Genomic DNA, 18,772 nt, shown 5'->3' with positions numbered 1-18,772 from the left:
TTAATTTCTCTCATACAACATTACAGATAATTGAATTTACTGATATTTATTGATGCTCTCATTGAACAAACAGTGGAGAAGAAACTTTAGCTTTGTATACAAAACAAAGTCAGAGTGTAAGGCTTTCTGTGTGATCATGATCAATTAATTGCATGCAGCTACAGACGAGTGTACAAAAACAGGTCTCTATATAATGTGCAGGGCAGAGGGAACTTCCAGGTCAGACCACTTGTTAAAAATGAAATCATGAAAATCTAAATTGAGCGCTCATTATCTGTTTTTTCCATTTTTATTTTGTGCACTAATCAGAAATCAGATAACGACTCGTTATCCGATTTTTGATTTTGGTTTAATAAATGAGAAATGAAAAAACAAATCTATTTTTGTGTTTTCATTTTACATTTAAAACAAAAAATAAACAAACTGTCTGAAAATACACAAACATGAAAGGATTGATGGTGTGTTTTTGGTTTTTTCAGACAGCTGGCTCCACCAGAATTCTCACAGCATCGCACAGTTCATGAAAAGTTATCTGTAATTCAAACATGTTTAATCTTAGCTCCTAAGTAAAATTAGCAAATACAATTTCCCCAAAAGGCTGCATGCATAGTTGCTCTCAAATATAAGGGACTTGTTGCTCCATAGCCTGAATAAGACGCTGATGACTGATAGATAAGCGCTAGCACCCTGGTTGAATTATGAATATATCTCATGTAACTGTTTACAACCATCGCTGCCATAATTTTTAATGACTTATCATGTAAACAATAAGTCATTAAAAATGATTTTTATTTCATTTCTTATTTAATGGAAACACTGTAATTGCAAAGCTGTGGTTTTTTTTTACATTAGCAGAATGTAAGCAAAGATTTGTGCACATTTGTAATGAGAACGCAGTTACAGTAAAACAGGCAGGGAATGATGGTTTCTGCTATGTGTGGAGCAGTGATATTTACCTGGGAGTTGACTGTTTGGCCCATGGGGATGCGGGAACACTCCAGTGCATACTGCTTTACACAAAAGTAACACCCCTGGTAAAATAACAGTATAGCACAAGTTGTGATTAGCAAAATGTTTGAGTGTCCAGGAAGAACATTCAGGTGGATACTGAACTCATCTAGAAGTCTGCAACATAAAAAATGCTTAAAGATTATAGTTAAATTGATTATGCAACGCTTTACTGTTTCGCAAATTTCAGCTTTACGAGACAATATTTCTATTCTTATGTACTGAATTATTAAATTATTAAACAGAAAGAACTGATAATCAATGTCTCACCTGAAAAGCCAGTTCCATCAACACGATCCCGCCTGGCAGCGCCCTCTGGAGGTGATATGAAGTCGTGCCAGATCCTGAGGTCTGCAAATTAGATTCAGGAAACAGTCTTACATTCTCTACCAGAATATATTTCCATGATATGCATGTGCTTAATTCAGAATGGTTGACTTTTTTAAATACCCAAGTGTTAATTGATGGAGTAATACATCAATTACCTGTCTCTTAAATTATCCTTAAAATATTTAAGATCCAGGGTTTCCCCAGTGCATCATAGCCTTGCTAGCCACCAGCATTTACTTTACCACCATCAGCAGGCAAGGCAGGTGAAGTGTCTTGTTCAAAAACACAACTAAGGAGGCGGCCGATTGTGGAATGAACTCTTATAACTCTTATAACTTTCATCATGCAGAAAGTTGTGGGTTCAATTCCATGTGCTCCTGGAAAAGCTATTTAAAGACCTTGTCTCTCCACAGTGAACTTTTTCAGTATTCTGTGTATGTCATTTTGTGGCATAATTTTTCATATATCGAGAGGAAAAGCATTTTTATCTCACCACATAAAGAGATAGCATATTTTTGAGGAACTTCAAAAAAAATTGACAGTTGTTAATGTTAGTGAGATTGCTGCAGCACACAGGAATAAACCTTAATTTCTAAGTTTGTTTCCAGTGTATGTGATTGTTTACAAACAAGTTTTGCATTTGCCAATTGAATATTAACCTTAGGGTTGTCTTCACTCTTCTGCTTCACATAAGAAAAGGACATCCTTCCTTCCAACGGCATGGAGCTCAGCATGGCAGCACGTGCTCTGGCAATACTTTTAGAGAGATGAGAGATTAGTGAGTAGAGCACAAAGGTTGGAAACCTGCGTTTAAATTGAAAGTGCCACTTCAACATTTTTAACCAATAAGATTAGTTGGTCAAAGGTTGCCAGAATCCATTAAAAAAGGAATCTAGAAGAAACTATTCTTGCAATCACTCACCTGCGAGCGGGGGATGGAGGCCGGACCTGGACTAGAATGAAGCCCATGCTCTGCAGGTACTGGATGTACTGCTGAAGGAAGTTGTTAGAAATCTCAAGCAACCATGGCTCCTCTTTTATTCGGCTTGGAAGCATATCGGCTGAATCAGTGCTGTAGCTTCGGTCACGACCTGACGATGTGGAGTCACTGGAGCGATGCCGTTTCTGGAAATATGTTGATAAAATAAATGGGTTCCACAGACTTTAGTAAAAAAAATAATAGCCATTATTGTTGCCAATGTAATAGAACATTTCATTTTTATCCTTATTTTATCTTTGATGGAACTGATGATACTTATTACCATTTATTTACTGATTATATCTGCTGTGTTTTGCAATTTCTGGAACATGTGTTTTTCCATTAAAGAAGTTTCCAGATAATGTTTAGATGCTTCAACAGCTGTGATAGTATAAGAGACCTGAAGACATCTTGGGTAAAATGCTTGATCTGGCAATTGTCTTAAAGGACTGACATGTGCGGAATGTAGTTTGTATCCTGCACCCATGAGTAACTGACAAAGAAAAATGAGAAGTTTGTCCTGAAATTATTATCGGCTCTCTTTCCTGCCATAAAATCGTCCCTCCAAGAGGTGAGGGACGGTTTATGAGGTGGGGGTTAGGATTGTCTCTGTGCTCCATCTGGCAATAGAGATAAGATCAGACTTTGGGTGGGTCTTTGCCTTGCTGTGACTATATAACGATGTGATGTGTGTTGTTCAGGGCTCTTCTCCTGACTGTGTTCAGTGAGACGGGTCTTCGAACACTTTTGCCTTCGAATAAAGAAACTTAAAGACAAAGATTAATCTTTCTCTACTTTTTGAAACAGATTCTCATTCTTTGATAAATGAAATTTCCATAATACAGATCTTCTGAACACGAAAGAAATGTATTATCATGTGAAGTAAATCTTAAAGTTTCAAGTGATAGAATTATGGTGAGAAAATGGTGTGTATGTAATACTGGACTTGATTGAAACATGAAACATGATTTGTAAACTGGAAAAAACATTTTGTACATAACTTTGGGTACTTGGAAATACAAATGTTAAGAATGTACGAATATAAAAAGTATACACACGCAGTTACAATTTCCACAAATAAATTGTGAAATACAGATTCTTTAACTTCAACCTCAAATTGTTAAATAAGTATGGAGGAGTTGCCTGATACACACAAATCAGTTTACAAGTGCATGAGAGTTTTTGAGACTCATTTCACACTTCCAACAGCCTCAGATTAGTGTGTAAGTGGTGTGTTTAAGTGCTGGTGGAAAGTTGTTTCATCTGATTTTTGCTCAGAGTCTAGTGTTTTTATCCTCTGAAAGTTTTCACTGTACTTGTGCCAAAGTGGCAAAGACGTTATTTCTGTGGGAAATGGAATATCTCAGCACTCCATTTCAATGTTCCAAAATTGTTTATAGCGATATTGCGGTGTACAGATGTTTTTAAAAGGACCACTAGGTGGTGGACATTTTCATTGGCAGGGAAAAACAGGTAGTCAAACCAAGAGGCAAGACGGAGCATCCCTGAGGTCTTTCCTCAGAAATAAATAGAAATTAAACCTGCGTGATTTGTTTTCTGATTCTAGTAATGTCTAATAATGTCTAGGTGAGCTATGCTACTTGTTAGAAGAATTATTATCTAGGTTCATTTACTTATGAGTTTATTTTAACAGTTATGTTTTCATATTATTATTCTGTTTGATGTTTACTTGACTTCTCTCTTTTGTAGTACTTTATTAATCTTTTGTAGTACTTTATTAACTATTTTCAGGATGTTTGCCTGGAAGCTAAAAACGTTAAAACATTCATGTGTTATTAGTTTCCTGTGAAACTGATTGGTTGCGGTCAGCCTCGTGCCCTTGTAAGAGCATGACCACAGAAGGTTCCAGAACATCCTGTAGTAAAGATCGTTGGTCAATTTTTTGTGTGACTGTGTGAAAAAGCCCAACCTCCTTTTTTGTATACATAATAAAGAGCAGAGGAGACAAAGAGCTGGGCAGAGTTGATCCCAGACAGTGTTTGACGGCGGTTCTCTGCGTCGGGCTCAGCTCTCCTCTTCTGCAGAAAAGTAATTTGTGTCTCTGGTTGATTCTTTGCAGGTTAGGACATAAAATAAACCTATCACTACTGTTGATGTTGGTAGCCCTGTCCTTGTATTTTGAGTGTCACACTTCAGTTTAAGAAAGTATTTTCAATCCATGAAAGTGATCTCTACCCATAGACATTTGCTCCTGGTAACAGAAAAACATGAGGAGAACAGAGTATAAAACTACCAGACATATAAAACATCATTTGAAATTATTTAAAACTACTAGGTGTCTCATTATATTCTGAGAGGAAATTGTGCAAGTTTAACTTCTACTCATTTATGAAGGAAGACCACTGGGATGCTCTGTTTTGCCTCTTGGTTTGACTGCCCGTCTTTCCCTGCCAACGAACCAATCGACCACCTAGTGGTCATTCTTAAAACCAAGCAATGGGAGAGGCATATAGGGGAATTTTTCTGCAATAATTGGAGAGAGGGTTTCCCCTGGTATATCCATATATCCAAACATTGGTGATACTGACTTTGCACATAGACTAGTGAGCAGCCTTCCGTTTTTGGATTCTCATTTGCTAATTTTAGGGAGTGACTTAATTTGTGTCATTGATCCAGCATTAGATCAATCCAATCCCCGTAATTTAACAAAATCTTTAATGGCTCAAGCTCTCTGATTTTATGATGCAGAATGCAGGGTCTTATTGACCCATGGAGATCCTGGATCCCAACCAGTAAAAAATGTTTTTCTAAAGTTCATCATTCCCTATTGCTAGAAGAGCTATTCTGACACAAAGCGCAGCCGTTCTGAATGAAGGCTTTAATGCAGCCGTTCACACTGTACTGCGTACTGGCGCAGAATCTTTTAGCAATGCGCTAAAAGATTCTGACCGTACCAGCTTATGCTAAACCCTGGTCCTTTCTCATAAGACAAATAATTTACTACACCTCTTTCTAATAACCTCGGTACTTACCACTCATCCAACGTGTGAAACCTACCGTGAGGACAGACGTGTGGCCAGAGGGCTCAGACGCTGTGCTCCAGGACCGGTTCAGGAATACAGATTGGACTATTTTCCACCATACAGACTTGGATCAGTACGCCTCATCTGTACTGAACCATATTTCCACCACCATAGAACGTGTCACCACCTGCAAACGCATTACCATGTACCCCAACCAGAAACCCTGGATGAACAGAGACTTTCGTCTCCTGCTGAAGGCCCGCAACATCGCCTTCAGGTCAGAGGATGCACAGACTTACAGTGCAGCCAGGGCTGAGCTGAAGAAGGGAATAAAGAAGGCCAAACACCACTACAAAAGGAAGGTGGAGGATCATTTTTCTAACTCCAACCCCTGACGTATGTGGCAAGGCCTTCAGATTCTCACAGACTACAAGAACCCCAATACCACCCCCGCTTCTACTGATGTCTCCTTCCTCAACGAACTTAACTTCTATGCTCGTTTTGAGAGAGGGAATACCACAACTGCAACCAAAGCAGCTACCACCCCAGGCCAACAGCCACTGACTTTCCTCCCCACTGACGTAGGAGCGGCTCTGAGCAGGATTAAATCCCACAAGGCTGCGGGTCCTGATGGCATACCTGGACGTGTCCTCAGAACGTGCTCTGGGGAGCTGGCAGGAGTGCTGACGGACATCTTCAACCTGTCCCTGGCCCGCGCTGTGGTACCGACCTGCTTCAAGTCTACCTCCATCGTCCCAATCCCCAAGAATCCCAACCCAACCAGACTCAATGACTACCGCCCGGTAGCCCTTACCCCCATCATTACCAAGTGCTTGGAGCGGCTGGTCCTAGCACACCTCAGATCCTGTCTCCCCCCCACACTAGACCCCCACCAATTTGCATACAGGCAGAACAGGAGCACAGAGGATGCAGTCTCTATAGCGCTGCACTCTGTCCTTTCTCACCTGGACAGTAAGAACACTTACGCCAGACTGCTGTTCTTAGATTTTAGTTCAGCATTCAACACTGTCATCCCATCACAACTCATTACCAAACTCACAGACCTCGGCATCAGTTCACTCATGTGTAACTGGTTGCTCGACTTCCTGACCAGTCAACTTCAACATGTCCGGCTGGACAACCACTTCTCATCCACCATCATCATAAACACCGGAGTGCGACAAGGCTGTGTGATGAGTCCCTTCCTCTACTCCCTCTTCACCTACGACTGCAGACCTGTCCATGGCTCTAACGCCATCATCAAGTTTGCAGACGACACCACGGTGATCGGCCTCATCAGAGATAATGACGAGGCCGCTTACAGGGAGGAGGTAGACCGTCTGGCTGAGTGGTGCAACAAAAACAACCTGCAGCTGAACACCGAGAAGACCAAGGAGCTTATCGTGGACTTCAGGAGGAACGCTGACCTACATCCACCCATCCACATTAAGGGGACAGTGGTGGAGCGTGTGGACACCTTTAAGTTCCTGGGAGTCCACATCTCCGAGGACCTGACTTGGATGACCAGCTGCTCCAAACTCATTAAGAAGGCGCATCAGCCCCTCTTCTTCATGAGGACCCTGAGGAAGAACCACCTGTCCTCAGAGATCCTCACGAACTTCTACCGCTGCACCATTGAGAGCATCCTCACCAACTGTATTACAGCTTGGTACGGGAACTGCTCTGTCTCCGACCAGCAGGCGCTGCAGAGGGTGGTGAAAACTGCCCAGTATATCGCCGGGACACCGCTCCCTGCCATCAAGGACATCTACAGGAAGCGGTGTTTGAAAAGGGCTGGGAAAATCACAAAGGACTCCACTCACCCAGCACACACACTCTTTTCCCTTCTGCCCTCTGGGAGGCGTTACAGAAGCCTACGGACCAGAACCACCAGGCACCGGAACAGCTTCTTCCCCACAGCTGTCACGCTTTTGAACGCCTCCTGACATAAAACATAAACTATAAGGACAGTACTCCCCTATCCTCTCATACGACAATAACACATGGACTATCCTCACACACACACACATCACGGACTGTTTTCTTCACACACACATACAACCTGTAAATTTTATCTGCCATTATTTATCTTGTATTGTATTATATAATCCATTCCCTAACATTCTTGTATATTCTGTATAATCTGTGCATATAGCTCCCATATTTATATTTATGCACAATATCTATATCTCTTTGCTATAACCCCTTATAGTCCATACATACATAGTCTTGTACATCTGTAAATAAATATTTATATCTCGTAGAGCACTTCTGGATAGATGCAAACTACATCTTGTTGCTTGTACTTGTGACAGTGCAATGACAATAAAGTTGAATTCTATTCTATTCTATTCTAAAAGACACAACTAAAGGCTAACTGAATTGGCAGTCATTGCTAAACTTGATCAAATCAAATCCCTTACCAGAATTATCTGAAGAGCGTACGGGTGTTCAATCAGATATTGATTTAGTTTCTACCAGAGAAACTGAGCGCTTACTTTTATATAGTCGAGGTTCATATTAGTAATATGGTGACTGCCTTGCGGAAGTAATAAAATCAATAAAAGTGATGCAGTCAATTAAAGCCCCTGGCCCCAATGAGTTTCCCATTGAATTTTATAAAAGGTTTATAGAAAAATGTGTGCCACTACTATTGGCTATGTTTAATGAATCATTAGAAAACAAAACTTTAGTGTTAAAATTAAAAATGCATGGGATAAAGAGTTGGGAATCCAGCTGAGCAAAGAGCTCTGGAATGACACCATTGACAAAATTTGATCTTCTTCCTCTTGCAATCATCTTAGTCTCATTCAAAGTTGTATGTAGGGTTCATTTCTCAAAAGCTAGGCTTTCTGAGATTTACCCGAGGGCTTTGGATGTATGTGATAAATGCAAAGGCTCTCCATGTCCTAAATTATTATTATTTTTTAATCTAGTTACTTCTCAATTATTTCTTCTGTTCTCAAAGTAAATTTGCAACCTTGATATTACAAAGAATGTGTGTTCTGGGGTTTTTACCAGCATCTTTAATCAGTTCCCCACCCAGTGCTCTGTTCCACCATTCTTAAAGCCCTCCACCATCATCCCACATGGCAAAAAGTAACAACATTAGCAGTCTCAAAAACTACTGACCAGTGGAACTAACCTGCATCGAATGAAGTGCTTTGAGACATCAGCCAGGAAGGTAAAATTCCTGGTTCGGAGTCGCATCATTTCATGCCTGCCATCCACACTCAACCCCCCCAACTTGCCTACAGAACCAACCGGATGCCATCGCTACTGCTGTGCACACCATGTTGACATGGAATAGTGAGGCTGCTCTTCCTGGACTTCAGCCCAGCACCATTCCGAGCAGATTGGTGAGCAAGCTTGGGGACCCGGTTCTCCCCCACATCTGCTGCTGGATCATGGACTTCCTGACACACTGCTCCCAAAGGGTTGGAGTAGGATCCCACCTGTCCTCAGCACTGAGGACCAGAACTGGCTATCCACAAGGCTATGTGCCAAGATACCTACTGTATTTCCTCTACACACGACTGTACCTCCACCCACCCAAAGAATACCATCATAAAGTTTGATGATGATACCAGAGTGACGGGCTTCATCTCCAGAGGATATGAAACCGCATCCAAGTGGAGATGACTCTGTCTGGTACACCAAGACAACCTCCGTTTGAACACCTCCAAGTGAAAGGAACTGACTGCCGACTTTTGAGAAAATTGAAGGTTTTTAGGTGTGCCCTTATAGTGCGGAAAATACGGTAATTAAGCCATTTCATTCCAGTGTTTTGTACCTGTGGCACATCTAAAAACTGTAGGTCTGCGGCCCTCGAGGACTGGAGTTTAAGACCCCTGCAGACCCTGGCTTCCACCTCTTCAAATTCTTACTCTTATTTAGGCATTTCAGGGAAATAAAGACAAGAAAAAACAGACTAAAAAAAGTTTTTACACAAGAGATGTTGTTACTCTGAACACTGCAAATTCACCCAAACTGGTGAACTGGTCATCATTTCTTTACATCTCCGCTGTTTCTGTTTGTTTCTACTACATATTTTTAAAATATTTATTAAAATTTACTTGTTTATTTGCTTTCGCGAGTTGCTATTTTTAAATTTTGTTGCGCTTTCTTGTACATTAAGGAATTCCAACTATTCTAACTGTAATTCTAATTCTATTTTTACTTATACTTGTTTGCATTTAAGGCCCTGTTTACACAACAACAATTTCTGGTGCAAATGGAAGAGTTTTGCTTTGTTTGTACTGTACATTTACATGAAAATAGCAAATGTTTTCTCTGATGACGGCACAGTTTGAGAACGAGTTCTAGAGTGCAATGGTTCTAAAACGTACCGTGTCCGTTGTCTTGTAAACACAGTAAATGGATATTTTCTGTCAGGGAATCCCTAGCTCATGCATAGTGTGACACAAAACATAGCTGTTTCCTACAATCCACAGAAGAAAAAGAAACTACTGACAATGCCGGTGTTACAACGATTCGTGTTTCCCCATCAGATACGGTTCCCTCAGCGTCTCGTCACCGCTCCGCACCGCCCAGGCGGCAAAATACGCTCGTGCTTGTTCAGCGCTCTTTTCTAGAGAACTACAGACACAGTGAAAGTTCAAAGAACGCGTTTCAGCGAAGATGTCCCACTTCTTCACTTTTTTGCAAATGCACTCTCATCAGACACCCACACACATTTTTTTTATGAATGTGCACTAAGTTTCTATGAACCTAGCACCAACTAGTGGCATGGCGAGAGCATTACACCTTTTCAATGTGTACCGTTACTGTGTAAACAAAGATTGTAATTAGAATGTCTTCATGTAAATGTGTTAATAGAAATGGAAAAAAAATCTATTTTTGTTGGATCATTATCATGTAAACAGGGCCTAACTTGTGAACCAATTTATGCAATTTGAGCCTATTCTATAAAGGCTGAATCCACCCTGCAGCCTGAAGTGACCCAATTCCAATTTTTTTTTTTTTACACCTCCAGGGGGTCCTTTTGTGGGCTCCAGAGTCCCCTTCCATGAAGTAGGCTGACAGGAAAGGGGGAAGGAGAGGGGGGAAGACATGTGGCAAACGTCGTCGGGTCCGGGAGTCGAACCCGCGACAGCCTCGTCGAGGACCCGAGGCCTCCAAACGTGGGCCGCGCCAACCCCTACGCCACCACGGCACGCCCAATTCCGATTTTTTTGATGTAATGCGACCTGTATCTGATCTTTTCATGACAGTCTGAACAACACAGGTCGGATTCTTTTCTAATGCGACCCAGGCCACTTGGATATCCGATACGTATTCGATTCAAATGTGACCCAACGTCCAGGTCGCGTCCAACCGACTTACGTCATTGATACTTAACAAATGTCACTATTCTGTGTCCTGATACGCCCAAGCGGGAATTAAAACAATCATGGTGGACTGCATTAAGGATTGAGTTGTTTATGTGCTGGCTCCGGTCGGACGACAACTTCAAAATCATAAGCTATGCTCCACCATTAGCATCCACACATACTTCCACAAATACTGAGCATTACTTCTTTTTTATGGCAGTTGGCCAAACACTGAGAACGCTCTCTATGTGTGACATTACTGCGCCCTCTTCTGCAGGACACTTACAGGTTGTTTGTAGTTCACACTGGAGAACACAAACAGGTTGCATATATATATTTGGACGTGTGAACCACCACAGCAAAAAAATCCGATTTGACAAAAAAATCAAAATGACAGTGGATGAAATACATAGTTTAAACAATAACTTGAAGCACTGTTTTTTGGCAAAAGATATGATTTTTGCTTTGACCAGATGGTTCCCTAAACAATACAGGTGGGAATAATGTTTTAGACAATCTTTAGATAGAATACATGCCTTTACAATAGTCTGAGTTGGTTCCTCTTGAATTTGCTTACGGAAGCCAGGGTCAAAGAGAAGTGGGGTGGCACAGTAGTGGACAAGCCTTGATGACTGCTTCAGAGTCTCCAAATCTGTTCCCTGTAGGGACAATTATTGCAGCAAAATATTATTGGAATATTTGAAAAGAATGTGATCCATTGCAATTTCATGAACTTCAAAAATAAAAACCAGTTTAACAAGGTTCATTGATGTCATTTATAAAAGACAGAACAAGAACATATACAGTTATATGCCTGATGGTCATGCCGTAGTCAATACCTTTGAGAAGGTGACTAAATGTGTGATACAATTTTAGCACAACTTCTGGCAGTAGAGGAAATGTCTACTGTATATCACTGAGCCAAGTCAGACTGCAGACTTCTTTAGAATGTGCCTATGTTTGTACCAAACAGTTAGAAATCAGGATAATTTTAGAAGTTATCTCTTCAGGTGTTGCAGTGTCTGACACCAGCCTTTATAAGGAAAGTAAAACTTCGTTCACTTTAACAAAGTAAGAAAAAGGACTGCCAGGTACTTCTTTTTTGGGCAGTTCAGAAAAGCAGGGAGAAAAATCCTGGCTACTTAAACTCTGCAGCCAACACTTCTGTCTCAGATGGGCCACAAACATGATCAGAACAGTTCTAAATTTCTGAACTAGGTTATAACCAAATTAAAATTAATTATGTTTTGACAAATGGTTCCTGATCACAATTGGGATACTTACAGATATGGGCATGTTAGACTGTGCTGATCTCTGCTGCCAAGTGACAAACAAGTTTTCAATCTTCATTTGCTTCTCCATTTCTGCCAGGGAATACACAAAAATATGACCTGATTCATAGCAGAATACCACTACAGGCCCAAGATATTCTGATAGTTAGTGCTAAAATTACCTCTGCGCTCAGCGGTCTTCATCTCCAAGAGCTGGTTACTATGTCGAACCACTACATCTCCTTCTGTCAAGGGTCGGATAGTGCAGACATCCCTCAGAGCCTCATCGAAGGGAAGTAGCTCAGAGGGGAAATGAAGTGGAGCAAGACTTCGGCCTGGACCTCCTAGCCTCCCCTGCTCCTTGCTGGGCAAAGGGGCAACTGCACTACGCAGCAAGGCATCAGGCTCCATTGAAGGACTAAGGAATGGGTTAGGATCCTGGAAGACATTGTTTGAACATAAGACTAATCTGAACTAAGCGATAAAAATTTCTGTGCGCTATAAAAATTTGAAGCCTCCAAGAAACATTTGTGAAATGATAAAGACTGAGTCAGAGTGGCTCAGACTCCCCAGCCACTTGTTTCAGCTCTTCCAGGGGAATCCCAAGGCATTTCCAGGCCAGCCTTGGGATTTCAAGGCTGGCCTGGGAACATAGTCCCTCCAGCATGTCTTGGGTCTTCCCCGGGTCCTCCTCCCAGTGGGACGTGCCCGGAACGCCTCACCAGGGAGGAGTCCAGGAGGCATCCTGACCAGATGCCCGAGCCACCTCAACTGGCTCCTCTCGATGTGAAGGAGCAGCAGCTCTACTCTGAGTCCCTCCTGGATGACTGAGCTTCTCATCCTATCTCTAAGGGAGAGCCCAGACACTCTACGGAGAAATTTCATTTCGGCCGCTTGTATTCGTGAGCTCGTTCTTTCGGTCATGACGGAAAGAACTGCAGACGCTGGCCAATCCGCCTGTTGGTCTCCCGCTCCCTTCTTCTCCCATTCGTGAACAAGATCCCGAGATACTTGAACTCCTAACTAGGAGAAAAACTAGGGCTGCAACTAACAATTAATTTATTAATTGTTGGTTGTAGCTATTGATTCTACTGATTATTCTGACAATCAAATAAAAAACTGGCACATTCTGCAGATTTTTCATTTAACCACTTAAGCCTGTTACAGAATTTTAGAAATACAATAAATCAAAAAAATTCAATTCCCTTTGAAATAAGAAAATAAACATTGTCTAAAATGCGAAAAAAATGCATTTCTTCAGTAAATGCTTGATTATTTGTAGCAAAGGATGTGTCTCTAGCAAAAAAAAATACTGACAACTAATCTGTTGATTGTTTCTTGAATTAATAACTGCATAGAAAAAGGTACTTAATAGGAGATTAATTTGTTTGACAGAATTTGAACTGAGTGAAGCTAAATTACCACTTCATAGTTCTGGGTGGAACGTATTTACAGACAAATAAGGTTTTTCATCTAAAATGCAAAATGTGTGTATTTTTTGTACAGTTTTGGTTTAATTACTGTCCTAAATGTGTTGTTCTTTCAGCAAATGGCCATATTTAGAGCATGTATGTTCCAGTTAATTAGTAATAGAGTCCTTTTCTCTTGTTCAGTATGTCTTTCCTGGGCTAAAATTATAACACTTCTACTGTCAGAAGATGAATTACCATCCTGAAACATTACTTTATGATCCCCAAATTTACTTTTAACTAGGGGAGGAAAATCCACGGCCACTTCACAAAGTTGGAAGATTTGATAAATGTAGAGGGCATGACTTAAGATTTTCATAAAGGGAAACATCCTGATACCCATGGGAGGAGTTTTCTTCCCCAACATGTATCAACTCACCTTTTTAATATATATAATTTCTGTGACAAAACATTTGTCACAGAAAGGTGAAAGATGAAAATATAAAACCAGCCATGTGCTGTTGAGTGTTTTAGTGGGTGTATCTACAGTATATGTGGTGTCTGTCCCTTTAAGAGATACAGCCCAACTATGTGTCATGTGACTTCAACCAGAAAGTCAGACTGAGAGTCAGTTTTCACTTGTTGTCCATCTGTCCAGTCAATCCAGTGCTGTCTGCATACACCTTCCCTCTGAACATTGTTAGTATATTGTGTTTAATATATTATTCTAGATCATTATTTTCACATCATTTGTGGTTTGTTAAGTTTGATCTCAAGTATTTATGAATGTTTATTGCAAGTTTTGTACTACTTTTGTTAATTCATTATTAGACCAAACTACTGCAATACATAAGTTATTTAGTGTTTATATATATTGAAAATCATTAAATATTATAGGTTTTTAGTTTGTGCAAAACGTTAAACTAAGAACAAGAAGCTAAATCATGTGGAATATAATTTCATTTATTTACATTAAGCGTATATGTACATGTTTATATAAAAATAGCTTAATGAGTAATATACCCTTTTTGTGTCTTTTAGTTTCATACTTCATTAGTGTCAATAAGGCTGTGGACAAGAAAACAACTTTCCTCAGAGTCATGATATCAAGGAAGAATTTAGCTGACTGAGTTTAGTTGCATTTCCATATGGTGAAGGCAGTACAAGGCATTTACTGTAGCCTGGATGAATACTATTATGGCAGGTCCTTCTCTGATGAACAACAGCATTGTATCCCTCTGGGGTCCAGGTACATATGGTCGTTTTTGACCAATTTTGATTTTACCCTAATAGAAACCATTAATATTATGTATAATATTGCCTTATGTGGTATCATTTTTTTCAGGACAATCTGAACTTTTTGAATTTAAACTTAGTTTTTACTTTTGGACATACTGTGGCTGCATTTTGGACCTTGAGTCACAGAAAAACAAAATCCGATTTGAAAAAAATTAAAATTTTGTCACTGTGAAAATGTCAAATATTCACAAAAAATGTTTTTTTTATAATTTAGAATTACAATATATACTGTAAATTTCTTAAACTGATGTAAAAATATTGCAAACAACACAGTTTTACAACATTATTAGCATGAAAATGAAGGCAATTCCTCATTCGTTTGTATGCAATTTTTGAAAAAACATCATAGGTCAAAACAAGATGACAAAAAAATGTGTAATTGTTTGGTGGGAACAAGGTAAAAAAAAAGTATTTTGGACTATAGGAAAAACCTTGGCTCCCGGAGCTAGCCGTGGCTGTAAGCTGTTTACTAGTAGCTGCTGGGGGAGTGGCTCTGCCTCACCCCATAGTAGGGTGACCATATTTGACTTTGGGAAAACCCGGACAACCTGCAGTGGGGGGGTGGTGCTGGGAAAGCCAGAACACCTTACAGGGGGGGGCTGTGCTGCCCTCACTGACGCGGCTCAGGGATTACTTGACACGCAGCGCCGTGCGCAGTGCCCTACAATGCACTGTAAGCTATGTAATGTGTTTTGAGGCAGTTGACCAAAATCCCGGACGATTTTTAAATTCCCCCCGGACATCTTTTTAGGTCTGAAAAGTAGGACATGTCCGGGAAAAAGAGGACGTCTGGTCACCCTACCCCATAGTGATCGACTCCTTGCAGCTGCGCAGCGCCGCCATTCCCCTGCTTGGATCTTTGAGTAGCTGCCTCTCAGACTGCCAGGATCTCATCGATCTCTCAGTCTCTAATACTCTTTGTCAATTGCCAATAAGAATGATTGATCCGCCATCATCATCATGGCAATCCTCACTGCACCCAGACTGCGGCTGCGGGTTTCCCCTCTTCGTCTTCCGGCACAAAACAGAGCGCCACTGCCTGCTGCGCGTTCATTCTTCACATAATCCTTTATATACAAAACTGAAACCACTAAGATAAAACAAAATTACTTAGTGGATGCCACCGATTGCCCCGATATCCAAACTTCGCATCAATTTCGCGATCTCACTGCTTTTGCCGCTACTCCGTTTCCGCTTCTCTTTCACCGTAACTTGAGCAACTTTACTTTGTTTCTTATCAACAAAATACAGCCCATAATTATTTGTTGAAGATGTGAGATTTCCAATAACAAAGGGATCTAATGTTGCGTTTCGTTTTTTTGCGCTTGAAGCTCATTTCCTGTCACATTCCCAGAAAAGCCCGTTTTTAACATTTCTGACATTCGGAAAAATCTGGTTTACTTATTTTAGCATAACTCCGGTTTTACTTGGCCTATTAACACAATTTAAAAACTGGTGTGTAGTTTAAAATGTGTACTTTAAGCACAAGTAGAAAGTGAGACTGGGGGAGGCGGAGTCTTGCCACTACGTCGCCGCAAATCAGACATGTAAAAAAGACGCGTATACACGTCCATAGGCTCCAGAGGCAAAATACTATTGCCTTTTCTGGAATAATATTTTGTCTGAAGCAATTTATAACGTTGTCAGATCAAAAGTAAACAAAGTGTATGGATGTTTAAAATGAGGACATTTATGACACACTTCACAATCTGTGTTTTTGTTAGGAGTGGAATAAGTCTTGAGCATCTATATTCACATTTCTTAATATCTTGTCATTTTCCCATAAAATGAATACATTTTATCTTTAATTGGTAATATTTGCTGTAATAATGTTATATCAATAACAGTCAACTTGATTAGATCACTTCAGTAACTTGATTGTTGAGTTTAACATACCAGCTTGGAGTCCAGTTCCTGAAGAGGTGGATCAGAGAAGCAATAGTGATGGAAGAGGCCCATCTTTTGGTTGAACAGGCAGTGAACAACATGAGCCCTCGCATTCTGCCATTTTACAAGGCGTACCAGTTCACGGTTCAGAGATGCACCCAGGTCCACAGACCAGTTATAACTGTACAAAGTCACCTACAAAAAGCAGACCTACTATGAATATTCAAAAAACATTGAGAACAGACATGTTTTGCATTTCCACTGCAGAGCATTGTTTCTCATTGTTTCTGTATCTGCAGATATTGACTTACTGTGGCCCAAGAACTGAATCTTGAGAAACTCTGTGTGTTCAGACAATCTAATGACAACTCTGTCGCTACATTGCATAGCTAGTAATCTAGTTGTAAGCGGGGAAAATACAAACATTTCATTCATATTCATAACATTGCCACATTAAGTTAATGTCACAATATTGAAATAAACAAGAATAGCTTTTAAGCTCCTAAATGTGTTTTCTTTATTTGGCCCCAGCAGCAGTCACATAATTACCGTTTCACGTAAACGTTTACCTTTTTCTCTGCAATGCTGATGAACAGGAATCTCTGTCGGGGAGCTTGTCCTGCTTCAGGATGGCCAGGAGTTATCAGATCACTCTGCTCCAGAGCCTCAAACCGTTGGAAGCCCTTGTGAGCTGGCGAATCAAAAGAGAAAATTTAGAAAAATAGGACAGCAAAAACATTTCAAGTCACATATTACAATCCTTTTATAGGGGCTCTCAAATAAGTGTTTCATATTCTTATTTTTATATTCTCAAACGATAGTCAACAGAATCTACAGTCAAATTACAGCAATAATGTGAGGTTTATATATATATATATATATATATACAGTGCAGACCAAAAGTTTGGACACACCTTCTAATTCAATGGGTTTTCTTTATTTTCATGACTATTTATAAGGCAAGAAATCCCACTTATTAACCTGACAGGGCACACCTATGAAGTGAAAACCATTTCAGGTGACTACCTCTTGAAGCTCATCAAGAAAATGCAGAGTGTGTGCAAAGCAGTAATCACAGCAAAATGTTGCTACTTTGAAGAAACTAGAATATAAGGGCTATTTTCAGTTGTTTTACACTTTTTTGTTTAGTGCATATTTCCACATGTGTTATTCATAGTTTTGATGCCTTCAGTGTGAATCTACAATGTCAATAGTTATGAAAATAAAGGAAACTCATTGAATTAAAAGGTGTGTCCAAACTTTTGGCCTGTACTGTATATATATATATATATATATATATATATATATATATATATATATGTATATATATATATATATATATATATATAGTGCCTTGTGAAATAACTTTTTAACCTTTTGCCACTTTTCAGGCTTCAAACATAAATATCTAAAATGTTTATTATTTTGTGAAGAATCAACACAAGTGGCACACAATCGTGAGGTGGAACGAAATTTATTGGACATTTTAAACTTTTTTAAATAAAAAACTGGAAAGTGGGGTGTGCAATATTACTTTACTTTCAGTGCAGCAAACTCCTTCCAGAAGTTCAGTGAGGATCTCTGAATGATCCAATGTTGTCCTGACTGATGACTGATGATGATCATTAGAATCCACCTGTGTGTAATCAAGTCCCCTATAAATGCACCTGCTCTGTGATCGTCTCAGGTTTGTGTTTAAAGCGCAGAGAGCATCATGAAGACCAAGGAACACCAGGCAGGTCCGATACTGTTGTGGAGAAGTTGAAAGCTGGATTTGGATAACAAAAGATTTCCCAAGATTTAAACATCTCAAGGAGCACTGAGCAAGCGATCATATTGAAATGGAAGGAGTATCGGACCAAATCCACCAAGACCTAGCCGTCCCTCTAAACTTTCATCTTGAACAAGGAGAAGAAAGATCAAGAGATGCAGCCAAGAGGCCCATGATCACTCTGGATGAACTGCAGAGATCTACAGCTGAGGTGGGAGAGTCTGTCCATAGGACAACAATCTGTGGTACACAGCACAAATCTGGTCTTTATGAAAGAGCAACAAGAAGAAAGCCATTTCTCAAAGATATCCATAAAAAGTCTCATTTAAAGTTTGCCACAAGCCACCTGGAAGACACAGCAAACATGTGGAAGAAGTTGCTCTGGTCAGATGAAACAAAAATCAAACATTTTGGCCACAATGCAAAGCGATACATTTGGTGTAAAAGCAACACACTTCATCAGCCTGAACACACCATCACCACTGTCAAACATGCTGGTGG

At 40.1% G+C, this 18,772-nt stretch overlaps 1 protein-coding gene across 9 annotated transcripts in view; it reads right to left on the bottom strand.

Moving 5' to 3' along the window:
* The window catches only part of szt2 (SZT2 subunit of KICSTOR complex), a 155,436-nt gene that overhangs the window by 19,040 nt on the left and 117,624 nt on the right, over positions 1–18,772 (bottom strand). For all 9 annotated transcript variants that reach the window (XM_032572998.1, XM_032572990.1, XM_032572996.1 and 6 more), the window contains 9 exons: positions 17,070–17,191; positions 16,510–16,695; positions 12,088–12,343; positions 11,919–11,998; positions 11,171–11,293; positions 2,261–2,463; positions 1,998–2,094; positions 1,279–1,359; positions 957–1,031 (listed from right to left, as the gene is read on the bottom strand). In XM_032572998.1, the coding sequence (XP_032428889.1) occupies positions 957–1,031; positions 1,279–1,359; positions 1,998–2,094; positions 2,261–2,463; positions 11,171–11,293; positions 11,919–11,998; positions 12,088–12,343; positions 16,510–16,695; positions 17,070–17,191 (1,223 nt within the window). The remainder of the gene's footprint in view (positions 1–956; positions 1,032–1,278; positions 1,360–1,997; positions 2,095–2,260; positions 2,464–11,170; positions 11,294–11,918; positions 11,999–12,087; positions 12,344–16,509; positions 16,696–17,069; positions 17,192–18,772) is intronic.

This window comes from Xiphophorus hellerii, chromosome 9 (genome assembly GCF_003331165.1).
Source record: "Xiphophorus hellerii strain 12219 chromosome 9, Xiphophorus_hellerii-4.1, whole genome shotgun sequence".
Lineage (NCBI taxonomy): Eukaryota > Metazoa > Chordata > Actinopteri > Cyprinodontiformes > Poeciliidae > Xiphophorus > Xiphophorus hellerii.
Note: the sequence above shows the minus strand (reverse complement) of the source record. Positions and strands in the feature narration are given on the sequence as shown.